This window comes from Rhamphochromis sp. 'chilingali', assembly GCF_963969265.1.
Source record: "Rhamphochromis sp. 'chilingali' genome assembly, chromosome: 9".
Lineage (NCBI taxonomy): Eukaryota > Metazoa > Chordata > Actinopteri > Cichliformes > Cichlidae > Rhamphochromis > Rhamphochromis sp. 'chilingali'.
Window position 1 is genome coordinate 17,500,586 of NC_137936.1, and position 13,768 is coordinate 17,514,353.

Here is a 13,768-nt window from a genome sequence, read left to right on the forward strand (position 1 = left end):
TGCTCTGATTAAAGAATATGTTTTGGTTGCACCATGTTTAGTATGAAGGTGCAATATCTGGTTTTGAAGTAATTGTTTTCAGAAATATTTGCTTTGCCGTGATTACATAAATACTAAACTGACAGTAACTAAATACAACTTGAAGCGCTCCCACCAGGCCCCAGAGTGTGAAGTCAACGCCAGATACTTTAGCTGTTTAAAGAGCCACACGCACATGAAGTTACTAAACAGAGATTAAGCTCTAGTTTACACAGCATGACTCCTCCCAAACAACTAGACCAACAGGATATAAACATGAGCACTCATATCAATTCAACATGAAAATATATCCATTTATGACATATGTAAACATAAAAAAGCAACTGTAAAAAGACAGAAAACACAGGATTCACTGTTGAGTGGTTGTAATTCTTTTTTTTTGTTGGTTTTGTTTCAAATGTGCAAAGTACCAAAATTAATTTACACCAGAACAATCAAAACAAAAAAACAAACTGTTTCCAATGTCTTTAGATGGACAACGCTGCAGCTTTGCCAAAACGATTCACATTTCACACACCACAGATGACGGCATGAGTTTTAAGTCTTGTCATTTTTAGTGTATGTGTGTATGAAAAGATCCCTTTGGTACAAAGACCTTTGCCAGGGATTGTGTCAGTCAATCTGCGAAAACAAAACAAAAAAACCCCAAAACCCTCAACATTTGTAACGTTGCCATAGAACAAAGTTCTGATTTAGGGAAGGATAAGCATTTATCCTGACCCCTGGTGGAGAAAACGAAGTGTCTCTATCACACATCTCTCTTTGTTCAAACGTCTTCTGAGTCTCATACACAGAAAAAAAATCCATCTGTGTAAAAATTCAAAACCCATTAAAGTTCAAGTACATTTCCAGTTCGACTCATTGGTATTGCAGCCCCTGCAATCATTCAGTGTGGCAGGGTTGTGATCCTCATGCTTTGACTTGCAATTGGGTACGACACCATTGGGGTGGTGGCATGACTCATAGTGATCCCGGGAATCGGCTGAGTCATGGACACTGCCACAGGTGCCACAGATACTGCCACTGGCGCCATAGAAACAGGGGGTGCCATTCCCTGGGCAATGGTCTGTGCGAGGGCGGCTGAGAGGGGGGTTATCTCAGGATTGAGGTGTGGTGGAGGAGCTGTGGGTGGGGCTGCATTGGTTTGGGGGGCTGCAGGGGCACCAGCGGGAGCTACAAGGTCTTGCTGGGTGACTGGCCGAGCCTGTAATGGAGCACTGCTCAAGGTGGTGTGAGTCTGGGCGATGCTATGGTTGTAGGAACTCACTGAACCTACGGGGGGCGCCAGATTCTGCTCAGTGGGTGCGGGAGTTGAAGACAGTGTCATCACTTTGGCTTGGCTTCGGAACTGGGCGTTCTGCTCCAGGAGAACCTCATTTGTGGCAATGAGATTGGAAACCTGAAAAACACATAAGAAAGAGTTTAGTATAAACAGGCAGAAAGTTCATGACAGGAAACACAGAGACATTAAATATTTGAAATACGCAAAGATATAAAGGAAATCATTTACAAGTAGTCTTACACTTCGTGTTAACTTATCACATAGTTTTACAGAGACAGAAGGCTAAAAACGGCAGAATCTGAGTGTTTGCGTGTCTCATGATGTTACAGAGTGTCTTTTCCTTTTACCCCCAAAACATCCAGTGGGCCTTTTTGTCAGGTGACTAAAGGGGAAACAAATTCTTCCCCATTTACTCCTGCACAGCTTCACTTCATATTAACTCTTCAGTAACAATTTCAGCTCATTCCCCTTCAAGTCCACCATTCTACTCAATAGGCAGAGCATTTACAGCAGTCTAAACTCTGTGCTTTTGGACATCAGATGATCTCAGTTCTTACTAATAACATTGACCATTTTAACAGTGTGTTGCTGGGTTCTTTTCCAACATTTCGATCCCATCTGATATGATGGGATCTAAATGTTGAAAAAAAGCCCAGCAACACAAAAATGTGTCATTAGCATCCTCCAAAGAAGCAACACATAAATAGGTTCCTGGATGACTCTTTGTTTAGATCAGCAAAGTTTGCTTAATTGTAACTACATGAAATAAAGTCCCCCTTTGTCACCAACTCCTTTCACCTTATATTTAAAAATTTATTGTAATGTTAATGTAAACTGTTGATCGCTGGGATTTTAATATACAAGTCTGTCAGCAGACACCTAATCACACTTCTAACAAACATGGGACGAACATTCTGGTGGATTTTTGGATATACCGCTGAGATGCTGTTTGGATCGGCGTTTTCTTTGAACCTGTCATGTTGAAAAATCTTTCCAGGATGTGTCATAAAACACCTCGATAAAGTTTCCGTTTAGTTGGAATTTGGCAATGCTTGTTTTGCATGTATCTCAGTAAAAAAAAAAAAAAAATGACTGAAGCCATTTACATTCTGCATCAGTGGCATGACTCCATTCCCAGGAAGTCATATTATGATTCTTATACCTACCTGCTTTTTCAATTCTTCCACTCTCTTCCTTAGCAGGGAATTTTCTTCCTCTAGAAATCTGTACTCCAGAGGACGAGGCGGCAAGGTGGCTTGAACTCCCAACTCGTAGAGCCCACCTCCACTCCCATCTGTCAGACGCAGCCCTTCCAACCGTCGCCTCTTTAACTGTAAAGTGGTGTGGTCCATAGAGGTCTCCAGGCAACCAGCATCAAACAGACCACTTTCAACCAGAGGATCAAACATTGAGCATGTGCTCCTGTCATAACGTCGCTGTCCAGATGAACTTATGGACAGACACCCACTCATTCCACTTCCTCCTACTCCTCCAAGACCTGAGATACCTGGATCTCTGCAACCACCCAAGCCAGGGCAGCCGGTCCCCATCATATTACCTCCACCCCCTGCGCCACCTCCCACAAGTCCCTGCATTCCTCCGCAAGCACCTCCTCCTCCACCCATGCCTCCTACAGCATTCACAATGCCACTGACACCTGGCCCCATAACGCCACCCACTCCAACCCTGGTTGGTTCATATTCACAGTCTTTTTTGACATGGCGAAATTTACATTTATTGCCCCTCTGGCACTCTCCTTTCAGGAAGTCTCTACAGATGGGAACCTCACCACGGCTATGGGGGAGATCCATGGGGGAGAGGCCTAGCCGTGCAGCAACTTTCCCTCTTAGTCTGAGAGGTAACTCTCCCGTCTTCTTGTAATAGTCCTCATCCTCTTTGGATCCGTGGACAAAGCGACAGTTGGAGCGCATGCACTCCTTATTTTGATGATCGTGACAAAAGATGAATTCGTTCTTCTGCACTCCCAAGTCTGGTACCTCGTTAAAGTCTGGGTGTCTGAAGCGACAGCGCTTTCCTCTCTTGCAAACATTGCGTATGAAGTCCCGGCAGACGCCATCCAAGGCCAGTCCCGCACCTTGGCCTCCACCGTTCCCATAGCTGTTGCCATTTCCGAGCGCTCCTCCTCCACCCATACCCCCAGAGCCAGAGACGCTTCCTCCGACACTACTTCCCGAACCTCCTCTGCCCTCTGCTGCACTCCCTGCCAAACCAGACCCGGGTCCCCCTTCTTCACCCAGACTACCACCACTCCCACCACCACCTGACAGGTAGGAACTGTCCCGGTCAGGCATGGCGCTCGGCCCAGCTCAAGGAGAAAGGAGCACTCATGTGTGTTTGGGACTGGCAAATGTGAGCTGGCAAACATTCACATACACAGAAGTAGTCATTAATTGTTTCTTCACACTCGAAGTATTGCAATCTGCTGTTTAATTACCTGCAAGACAAAAACACGAACCCAGCATGAGATACTGGCGATAGAACTAAAACGGGAGATTTGAATATCGGCATGTAAGACAACAGGACATGTATATGATTACCTTAGACAAGGTAAGGACAGAAATTTAGCACGTGACAACACATCGTAAACAATAAATAGCCCTGCTTCTGTTTACATGGTTCTTTGGTAAAACACTACAAAACATCAACTAAATTGAATGCAACGGATTTCAACCAGTAAATAATGCATACTCTGTCGTATTATATTATATTCCAGAATAAGTTAGCCTAAATGTTACTACGAAACCGTCGTCTACCCTGGGTAGCTAATGGCTAGCGAACATCTAGCTAACTTAGGGACTAGTAAAGCGCTATATAAATACAGGCCATTTACCATTTACTGCAGTCTTACCAAATCGAAGGATAGAGAAGGTTCCAAAGTACAGCTGAGAAGCTTCCACGAAGAAACAACTTCCTCTAACTGAGTCAACAGACACCGCTGCTAACAAAAGCAAAAAACTTGCTTTATTTTAGCGGTTCCTCGAGGCCCTGGTGCTGTTTACCACATTTCTTAATGCAGCTTTCAATACCAACGAAGAAGAGCGCCGGCGTCTTCCTTATTTTTTCGCTGATTGGGATTTTCTGCCCTCTATTGGTGGAAATGCGGAACACCACCTTAGCGTGTTCACAATTTGTTCATTTTTAAAACCACGAAATAATTTCGTGCACGACGTAAAGTTGGATTCACGGAGTCTTGCACAGTCTGTGAACGAGGTCACTTTTTCTTTCGTGCCCGTGTATCACAGTTTTTGTCGTAAGCTCCATAGAAATTGTCGTAAATACACCAACAACTGATACTTTTGGTGTACTTTTACTACAAGCAGTGCTGACTGGAGACTTTACGGCGTTGTGTGGATATGAAAATGAGACGCTAAACCACAAGGTCTGCCACACTTCCAGATAAACTGTTGTGCACATGACGACGTTTGTTTTGAGTTCCTCCTCACGCTCTCTGTGCTGGGGCGCTCCTCAACATGGCAGCGCAAGGTGCTTCCTACTGGCTGCGACTCTGCATGCTTCTGCTGCTCTGTCTATCTGAAGCCCTGTCCGAAGTGATAAACAGAAATTACTACGACACTCTTCATGTTGAGCCAACAGCAACGGACAGCGAGATAAAAAAGTCTTTCCGAAAACTGGCCGTGAAGTACCACCCTGATAAGAACAAGAGCGCAGATGCTGAGAAGACCTTCAGGGAGATTGCTGAAGGTAAAGGATGAAAGGATGCTTCATCCGACACACGGAGACGTTTACATTTTACAGTGTAAATAAGTGAGGAGTTTTATTACTATTATCATCATTATCATTAGTATAATATTTTGTAGTAAACTGAAAATTACTTCACTCTGGAAGAAGCTGAGGAACAACAAAGCCACAAAATGGAGTTTAGTTAACTGAAACTACTCAGAAAAAAGGTTTGAAAATAGTTAAAATTAAATTAAAAATTATGTTAAAAACTAAAGGAATGTGTGATTTCAGAAAAAAAAATCCCCCTGATTAAAAAAACCGCTGTTCTTCCTGGCAAAAGTGCAAAAATGTACTTGCTATTCCCATCAAAAAAAAAAAAGATGTAAATAACTGGAGGCCAGCTGGCTCTTGCAAAATGAAGTTAAGCTGCTAGTTTAGTTAAATGTAGCTCACTACTCTCTAACATTTCACACAGGTTGGTGTCTGGGCAGCTTTAGCTTTACTATTTGACTCTAGAGGACTTTGGTACACAGACTAGTTCATAATTGAGTCAGTGACTGCAAGGTGCCGAGGCGTTGTGGTTGCTTGTTTGCAACCACACCCCTCCATCACCAAAGTTGACCTTTTCCCCTCTAACTGTGTTTCCTTAGCCTACAGAGTCCTCTCAAACAAGGAGCAAAGGAGGGCGTATGACCATGTGGGCCACGGAGCTTTCCTGAAAAATGAGGACCTACTCAAGCCTGAGGATGAGTATCAGACAAGCTTCCACTTCAGCTTCCCAGACTTCTTCCACGACTTTGATGACAGTCTCTTTGGTGGACAGTGGCGCTTTCACCAGGAAGAGGATGAGGAGGATGGTCGTTATGATCACTACAGTTTTGAAGGGGAAAGATTTAGCTTTTATTTTGGAGATCCAGATGAATATGAAGAAGAGTACTACTTCTAAAAGTTTTTTTCTCCCTGTGCTTGGAATGACTGTTACCTTTTAGCATGTTTTCTTTTATCAATAATAAAGTATTCTGTCTAAAATGCTCTCTCAGTATCTGTTTCTTGTATTCATTATGTAAAAAAAATCACCTAAACAGACCCTTTGAACCTGTTTACATTCTTCCCCCTTTTATGGTCTCACTTATAAATTCAGCAGCTGTGGGGTTGTAAGGCTGGCTGCTAGATAACCGACTGAGCCGTTATGCCACTTTTCCTGTGTGGGTGTGTCGAAGGTCCAGAGTTACTCACACGCCATTTACTCATCTTTTTCCTTGCGCCAGCACTTTAGATTTGGCACAGTTTTACTCCATTTCTCATGGGACCATTGTGCACTTTGACCCAAAGGATATCCTGTGCATTCTCAACACTTGGAGCTCGAGCAGACTAAAAGGCAACAGGCAAGAGCTCTTTCCAGTTTTATGTACTTTTATCACGCTAAAAGGACAAACCACAAAGGCAGATAAAAGACAGACTGCTAGTTTGCAAAGCTGACAATGATGGTGAGTATGCCTGTAGATTTTGCAGGATTTGTAAGCCTCTGAGTGTCATGTGACAGGCGTTTACTCCTCGCAGACATGAGTACAGTGTGTGCTGAATTACATTTTTTTTCTCCCTTTAAATTTAGTTTGAGCATGAAAGCGACTTTAATCTCAGCCTGTACAGATACCATTAGACTGCTTCTGCTGTGCTGTACTGCTTTTGACCGCTTTGTTTTTTTAATTGCAGGAAGAAGTGAAAGAAACTGCATCTGTTCTGAGTGTCCATGACGACAGCATCAAAGTTACAGAGGTGTTGAAAGACGGGGACACTCTCACCTTTATCATCGTATCTCAAAAGGTGAGATTCATTAGACTGTCATCTGGTTAGATCCAGGCAAATGACACAAGAACCATAGAATCTGTCAGCTTATTTATTTGAATTATGATTTTCCAAAAGCAGTTGGTTGTCTTTCCTTTCTGTTCCAGCTCTCTGGTACAGGGGAATACCATGTGGACCGGACCTATGAGGATTTTGAATGGCTGCAGCAGCACTTGTTCTCTCAGGGGGATGTGCCAGGAATACAGGGAGTCATAGTCAGTACTTGTTATTCTTTAATGTAGCTTGTATGTGCTTATTTGACAGTAACAGGGTCAGGGCTGGAGTACTGGTGGCTTTAGTGCCACAAATGTTGAATTTGTGTGGTGTTTCTATCCAAGAAACAGTCGTGGTTAAAAAAAAAAAGTAAACCCTCTTTAAGTTCTTGTATTTGAATGTCAGGATATAATAAATTATCCAGTCCTTAGAAGTTCTTCAATCAGGTAGGTACAACCTCACATGAACAATAGCACATGACATATTACAGAATGACATCATTTATGTAACAAAAACTCTGCCAAGCAGAAGCAGTGTGAGAAAAACTAAGTACAACCGTTGATTATATAGCTTGTAGAACCACCTTTTGGCAGGAATAATTTGGAATAATGTTTTTCTGTAAGACTTTGTCAGTCTTTTACATTATTGTGGAGAAATGTAGACCCATTCTTCTTTATAATGTAATTTCATCAAGATTTTTAGGCATTCATTTATGCACAGCTCTTTTAAGGTCCCACCACAGCATTTAGGTCAGGCTGATGTCTGGACTTTGGGTCGTTGTAACATCTTTTCTTTCTTTTCCTTTTTAGCCCTTCTGTCACAGATTTGCTTCTGTGCTCAGGATCATTGTCCTGTTGTAGGACCCAGTTTGGGGCATTTTTAGCTGTTGGACAGATGGCCTCACATCTGACTCTAGAATTCTTTGGTGTACAAAAAGCATCTCTCCTCCACCACCATGTTTAGCAGTTGTTAGGAGGTGTTTGTCTTGATATGCTGTGTTTGATTTTATTTGTCCAAATGTGGCACTGCACATTATGGCCAAACATCTCCACTGTGGCCTTGTCTGTCTGAAGGATATTGTTCCCAAAGTCTTGTGATTTGTACTAATGCAACAATGCTAAGCTGTGCGAGAAGAGGCTTTCTCCTTGCAAACTTTCCAAACAACCCATATTTGTTGAGTCTTTTTCTAAATTTACTCCTGACCTTTAACATTTAAAAGGCTAGCTCTTGAGATTTTTCCATAGATTGCAGTCAGCCCTGGTGGGCTGGGTGGGATGTCCACTCCTGGGAATATTGGCAGATGGCTTGAACTTGTCAATAAGCTTTCTCACAGAAAAAAAGATGAACTTCAAATTCTCTGGTAGTAGCCTCATAACCCTTCCCAGACTGATGAGCAACCACTATTGCTGATGCAATTCTGATGAATTTCTTGGAACTGGGATAAAGTGAACATCTGTTAAGTATTTGTACACAAAGTTCTATGGCTGCATAGATTCAAAACCCCCAAAATGCGCTGGATTCACCCAGACCCACAAACATGGGCTGAGTAGCCAAAACATGAACACCACACAAAGGTTAAATGAATAAAGACACAGTGTAATATGTCATGTATTGTTGTGTATTTGAGGTTGTGTTTAAATAATGATAATGATGAGTTTAAAGTTAAATTATTTAAACCTGCCAAGGACCAGATGACTTTTATTGTGTCCTGGTATGTAAAGAATTAAAAGAGCGTACTTTCTTCTTGCTATGATTGTACTGCTTTTGTGGTTTAAAGTCCTTCCTGCTTTTCCTTCCTGTGTCCTCCTCTTTTGTAATCAACTGATTTTATCGTTGCTATTTTTGCCAGCTGCCCCAGTACTGTGGGGAATTAAGTAAACAATGTAGGGACTACTTTTTTCAAAGAAAGTCAACAGTACACCATCAGGGTGTATTTTTTTTATGTTATTTCCTACTATGACAGTGTGTGTTGATGTTCCTTGTAATGTATTACACAAGCACATTGTGTAATATCTGATATAGTGCATAGAGTTTGCATATCGCAACGGATCTAAGCACAGAGTAACTTTAAAATGCACGAAACTTTCACAAGCTCGTATTTAAGAAATGTTTTAAGAGACAAATAATGGGATAAAAAATTTTGTATAATATAATATTGTCTTCTTTTTCAAGTTCCCTCCTCTTCCTGCAAAGCCCCAGGTGAATGCATCTCCCAGATCTATAAAACAGCTTGGTGAGTACATCTGAAGACTGCCTGTGCACAAAGACAAACACTTCCCAGTTCTGATGTACAGTGTCAAATGTGATGTGAAGTGGTGTGGTTAAAATGTCAATAGTTTGCTTGCAGGTTTCCTTGCTTTAGGAGAGTGTCAGCCCTACTGTAAAGCATTAGAAACGTTCCTGCAGCAGGTTGCTGCACACAGCATACTCAGCAAAAATAAAGCCGTGGAGGTCTTTCTGACCAGCTCGGATGTAAGTGAACAGAAACAGCTTTTTGGCAGCTTTGCCAAGCTTCAACTTTAGAGCTAGAATCTCATGTTACAACAGGTTGTCACGTGAAACCTTGTGATGCGGGAGACTGACAATAAATGGTTAAACTTTCACCAACGTGATAGAGATCCATGTGACAGTACTCATTCATTCGGCTCTTTATATATAAATATATATGGCCTTCCAAATGAGATTGTATCCACAAAAGAAAAGTTTTTTAAAAGGGTGAGAGTTTGCGTATGTAACCTCTACTGATGAATTCACATCAGTCAGATATCACCCTGTAAATAGCCAGCATACAGTTCTTGTTACAAGAAGGTGGTTGTTTGGGTTAGAGCAGGGTGTCTAATAATCAGGTCAGTGGTTAGATGTGTGTGATGCTGATAGCACTGCATATACAATAAGAAGCACTGTAACTGTGGTCAGTGTGGCTTGTAGTGTAAAGAAGGTAGAAAATTGTCATACAAATGCACAAACATACATGGAAATACAGTCTATAAAGCCAAAGCAGAGTTTGTACAATTCTAAAAAGATTGATAGTCACTATTTGATATGAGAACCTTTAGTCTCCAACACAGCCTGAAGTCTCTTAGATAAGCTTTCTTATCATTTCTTCAAGTAGTGTTCAGTTGTCCAGATTTCTTTAAAGACATTTAAAGCTCTTCTTTGGATGTTGCCCTCCTTTTGTTCCACCTTGTTTTACATGTTTTACATTGGCTATAGACATTCACTTTATAAGAACTGTTGCCACTGAGGCCTGTCAGACTGTTATCTTTGGATATTTTTCATTAATTCAGCTGAAGAAGTGGAAACAAATGACGTGTTTTTGTCACAAGTAGCCCCAACACTGGTTCAACCCTCGAATTAGGTGCTCTTTTTATGCTTGAATTATTCATAGGCCACTCATAAGTGGCTTAATATGGTCAGGTACAAGGACTGTACTGAAAATGAGTGAAAAAGCAACCAGTGCCCAAAGAAAAACTTTCAAAGATTTTCAGAAAGCCTGGAGAACTATTGCTTAGGACAACCTTAAAAATGACAAAAAAGTCTGGCTACTTGGACACAAAATATCAGGAAATGAGGGTCAGCACAAGACTTGTACAGACACATGTAAAAGGAACGTAGTATCTTGAAATATATAAAGTCAGTGTTGCGTGTGTTACATCTCGATGATACGTTTGTTTCCTGTGTGTCGAATTCTGGCCAAACGTTTATTTTATTAAGCTTTAATAGTTTTCAGCTTGTACATTTTACCAGCATATTTCAATGGACATTTATAACAAAATGCCATTTGCTGTGATATGTTATGATATTCTGTGTAATGATAAATGATTTAAGCTTTTATTATGTCCTTACATTCAGCCTCCAGGCAGACAGAAAGTAAAGAAGAACATTTTCAACAGACTGAGTCAAGCTGTGGAGGAGATGAGAAAAGAAGGCCATAAGGTACGCATCTGGGACTCATATATAGGCAGAATGTGTCCAGAGAAAGTGGGGGGTTAATGCTGTTATCAACGTGTCTGCAGGATGTGGATGAGTTCTTTCAGAATGAACGGGATCATAACCTCGTTCTAACCGGCTGCACCAAGACTGCAGCTGAGGTGAGACGGTCACCTATTGCTTCTCGGCCTGTTTATTTGTCGTCGTCGTCTCCTTTTCTTAGTTTGATTTCCAAACATTTCCCTTCTTCTTGCAGAAATTCCTAGATGTGGTGGCAACAGAGCAAAGTAAGAAAATTATATAAGTGTGAAAGCACAGAAAGAGAATTGATCCGTCGATGTTGTTTAAGATTTGTGTGATCAGATTCAGCAGATGATAATTATGGTGTTATGTACACATGTTTTTGGGGCTCAGTGTCAGCTGAATTCATCCAATGTGTTGTATTAGAGTGCTCTGTTTGCTTGCAGAAATAGCAGTGGCCTGTGGACACTTCTCAACTGCTCTGCATCTCTGCGTGGAACCAGGCGAGGATCCTGACAAACAGGCTTTCTCTAGGTTGGAAAAAAAACATTAGTACTGGACTCACACCATTATCATGTGTATTCAAAGGAAAAGCATCTGAATGATTCATATAAGTTGTGATAAAGCTGCATACATGTATATATGTGTCTTTTCTTACAGGGTTTGTGTGAAATTATCAGAAGTGTTTGAATCTATAAAGGTAAGCTGTTTGTTTTTTCTAATAGCATCACAAACAGCAGTGCACTTGTGCTTTGCCGCATCGTGTGTTTGTGTGTGGGCAGAAAAATATGACGAGTGTTGCTGAGAACAACGTGAACACTCTTGGACTGGGCCTGGACCTCGAGTCACGTTATCAGGAGGCGGAAAGGGTGTGTTTTCTAGTTCTGCAATCCTTTCATGCTCATCGTATACATGCTGCCTTCCTTCCTATATTGAATCTTAGATTTCTGGTTAGATGCAACATGTTTGGAGTGAATATTGTGACTAAATTGTTCAGCGTGTAACACAATTATTATGTCCAATAAAGGAGATGCTCTTCAGGAGAACCTGCAAACTAGTGGAGTTAGAGAATGCCCAAAGGAATGTAGAGAAGGCGAAACCTGTAAAGAAGGCTGCTGTGAGTGTCTGCACCCATACTTTAAAAGCATGGTCAGATCTGCACATTTTCTTGTAACCAGCAGGTGTCAGCAACGTATCTGTTAGTAAGAGGAAACAGCATTTGTTGTGGGCTTTCTGATGTAGACTTAATGATAATAACATGCGCTTCATATTCATCAGATGGAAGAAGTGAAGAAAGCAGCAGAGACTGAGTTTGAGCACACTTCTGGAGTGGCTAAGCAGGAGGTAAAGTCCACAATAAATAACTGCATTCCACACTTTCACGTGTCTTTCCACAGTGGATTGGTTTGCTGAATTCATGTTGTTGCCATGCATTTTCTGCATCTATTAATATTGATGTGACGTGTTTCTTTCAGATTGTACGTTTTCAGGGAGCGCGCGTGGAAATGCTGCAGCAGGCTCTGGTTGGTTGGTGTGAAAAGCAACTTCTTACAGCCAAAGAAAGTGCTGACCAGTTCAACCAGCATCTGGAAGTCTTTAGGGGAATGGCCTAGTGACCTCTCTGGCACCCTCTCAAATTAGCATCCTCAGTAAATCTAATCATAGCACGGAGCAACCCAAACCTGTCCTTCACTGTGTTGTGCTGCAGTTTGATGCTTTATTGAGTGTAAATAGGGAAATGTAAGCAACGGAGAAAGGATGGCTCTGCTGATAATTTCACACACACACACACACACACACACACACACACACACACACACACACACACACACACACACACACACACACACACACACACACACACGCGCGCGCTTTCTTATTTTCCCCCATTCTCTATTAAGATGTACTCACTCCAATAAAATCCAGGTAGAAATGATTGTTTTGAGATCTTATCAGTGGGTTTCATCATCCAATAACACTGCCGTGCGTGAGCGAAGGTTTATGTGTTCTATATTGCACTGCTGCGTTTGTGCTGAGAATGTATTGTGCTGCTCTCTAGCCAGTACATCAGCTGGGGTCACACAAAATAAAGTGTGATGAATTGATTCCCAAAGTACCTGCTTGCCTCTGTGTGTGTTTCTTACTCCTGGATCATTAATCAGTTGGTTTGACTGCTTCTGCAAGGACATGGCAGCAAGGACAGCCTGTGTTGGCCTTTTTGAAATGATTCTGGCTCTTTGAAAATCTCTTTGAACATTTTTTGACACCGTTAAGACCTCTTGTAAGGTTTGCCATGATACACATAAGCTAAAATTTTCTAATATAGTCTCAATATCTGCTGATGTAGGCCTGTAGGTTCATATCTCAGTCCTGCTGTGTTCTTCATTGCCTCTCTTGTGACCTGTGATCTCTTAGCTGGCAGAATTAGGAGTAATGGTTTGCATCCTAAGGAATAAGTCAGGAAGAAAGATGAGTGTCCTCTTAAGAAGAGAGGATGGAAAAGCGATTTAGCTAACAAAGGAATTAAAGGATGTAATGCGATGCTAAGAGTTTCCTCCCAAACTGATAAAAAAAACGAGGGGAAGGATTTGGTATCGTTGTGGCTTGCAGTGAAAGACTGCCTGCACTTGGCATTAGAGGGCATGCTCTCATCCCCTTGTGATACATTTCCCTCACGGTCTGACAACCTGAGATCATTTTATATCGCTATCTTCCACCCTCACAATTACTGCCCTTCTTCAACCTCAGGCAGATGCTTACCAATGAAAAAATATTCCTAACCTGCATAGATTGTGTTAAAAACATCCACCATTGTACCTTTTTGACGGTGGTCTCTTGAGAAATTCATTAAGTGCGATCTCATTTTCAAGAGACCTAAGTGCCGATGTGCTCATGTATAAGATTGCAATGTTAACCCTTTTTGGTTCTGCATGTAACCTTGTTATCATTTTCTAC

At 41.6% G+C, this 13,768-nt stretch overlaps 3 protein-coding genes across 4 annotated transcripts; 2 read left to right on the forward strand and 1 right to left on the reverse strand.

Moving 5' to 3' along the window:
- Window positions 1-853: 853 nt before the first annotated feature.
- Window positions 854-4,356, reverse strand: zc3h10 (zinc finger CCCH-type containing 10). Of its 2 annotated transcripts, none has more exons than XM_080891596.1 (3): window positions 4,173-4,356; window positions 2,488-3,776; window positions 854-1,438 (listed from the first exon to the last, which is right to left on the reverse strand). In XM_080891596.1, exons 2-3 carry the CDS (start codon window positions 3,631-3,633, stop codon window positions 926-928), a joined length of 1,659 nt encoding a protein of 552 aa, XP_080747722.1. In that variant the 5' UTR covers window positions 3,634-3,776; window positions 4,173-4,356; the 3' UTR covers window positions 854-925. The 2 variants fall into 2 exon arrangements, with proteins under 2 accessions (XP_080747722.1, XP_080747721.1); XM_080891595.1 differs by having other exon boundaries at window positions 4,191-4,355.
- Window positions 4,357-4,539: 183 nt separating this feature from the next.
- Window positions 4,540-6,111, forward strand: LOC308402618 (dnaJ homolog subfamily B member 9-like). Its single transcript, XM_080891598.1, has 2 exons — window positions 4,540-5,044; window positions 5,674-6,111. The coding sequence occupies exons 1-2, from the start codon at window positions 4,813-4,815 to the stop codon at window positions 5,967-5,969; spliced, it is 528 nt and encodes a 175-aa protein (XP_080747724.1). The 5' UTR covers window positions 4,540-4,812; the 3' UTR covers window positions 5,970-6,111.
- A 192-nt stretch (window positions 6,112-6,303) lies between these two features.
- Window positions 6,304-12,682, forward strand: LOC308402617 (sorting nexin-5). The gene is made up of 14 exons (XM_080891597.1): window positions 6,304-6,510; window positions 6,737-6,847; window positions 6,976-7,083; window positions 9,035-9,095; window positions 9,210-9,334; window positions 10,715-10,798; window positions 10,879-10,953; window positions 11,049-11,079; window positions 11,260-11,347; window positions 11,474-11,513; window positions 11,596-11,682; window positions 11,841-11,930; window positions 12,092-12,157; window positions 12,289-12,682. Exons 1-14 carry the CDS (start codon window positions 6,505-6,507, stop codon window positions 12,424-12,426), a joined length of 1,110 nt encoding a protein of 369 aa, XP_080747723.1. The 5' UTR covers window positions 6,304-6,504; the 3' UTR covers window positions 12,427-12,682.
- Window positions 12,683-13,768: the final 1,086 nt, after the last annotated feature.

What these genes read in the sequence shown, in the direction of transcription:
- zc3h10 (XM_080891596.1), bottom strand. Translation starts at nt 3,633, where the DNA reads ATGCCTGACCGGGACAGTTCCTACCTGTCAGGTGGTGGTGGGAGTGGT. An exon ending in TGGAAGAATTGAAAAAGCAG is followed by an intron (nt 1,439 to 2,487) that starts GTAGGTATAAGA and finishes TGTGTTTTTCAG; the next exon opens with GTTTCCAATCTCATTGCCAC.
- LOC308402618 (XM_080891598.1), top strand. Translation starts at nt 4,813, where the DNA reads ATGGCAGCGCAAGGTGCTTCCTACTGGCTGCGACTCTGCATGCTTCTG. An exon ending in CTTCAGGGAGATTGCTGAAG is followed by an intron (nt 5,045 to 5,673) that starts GTAAAGGATGAA and finishes GTGTTTCCTTAG; the next exon opens with CCTACAGAGTCCTCTCAAAC.
- LOC308402617 (XM_080891597.1), top strand. An exon ending in TTATCATCGTATCTCAAAAG is followed by an intron (nt 6,848 to 6,975) that starts GTGAGATTCATT and finishes TTTCTGTTCCAG; the next exon opens with CTCTCTGGTACAGGGGAATA. An exon ending in CTGGAGTGGCTAAGCAGGAG is followed by an intron (nt 12,158 to 12,288) that starts GTAAAGTCCACA and finishes TGTTTCTTTCAG; the next exon opens with ATTGTACGTTTTCAGGGAGC.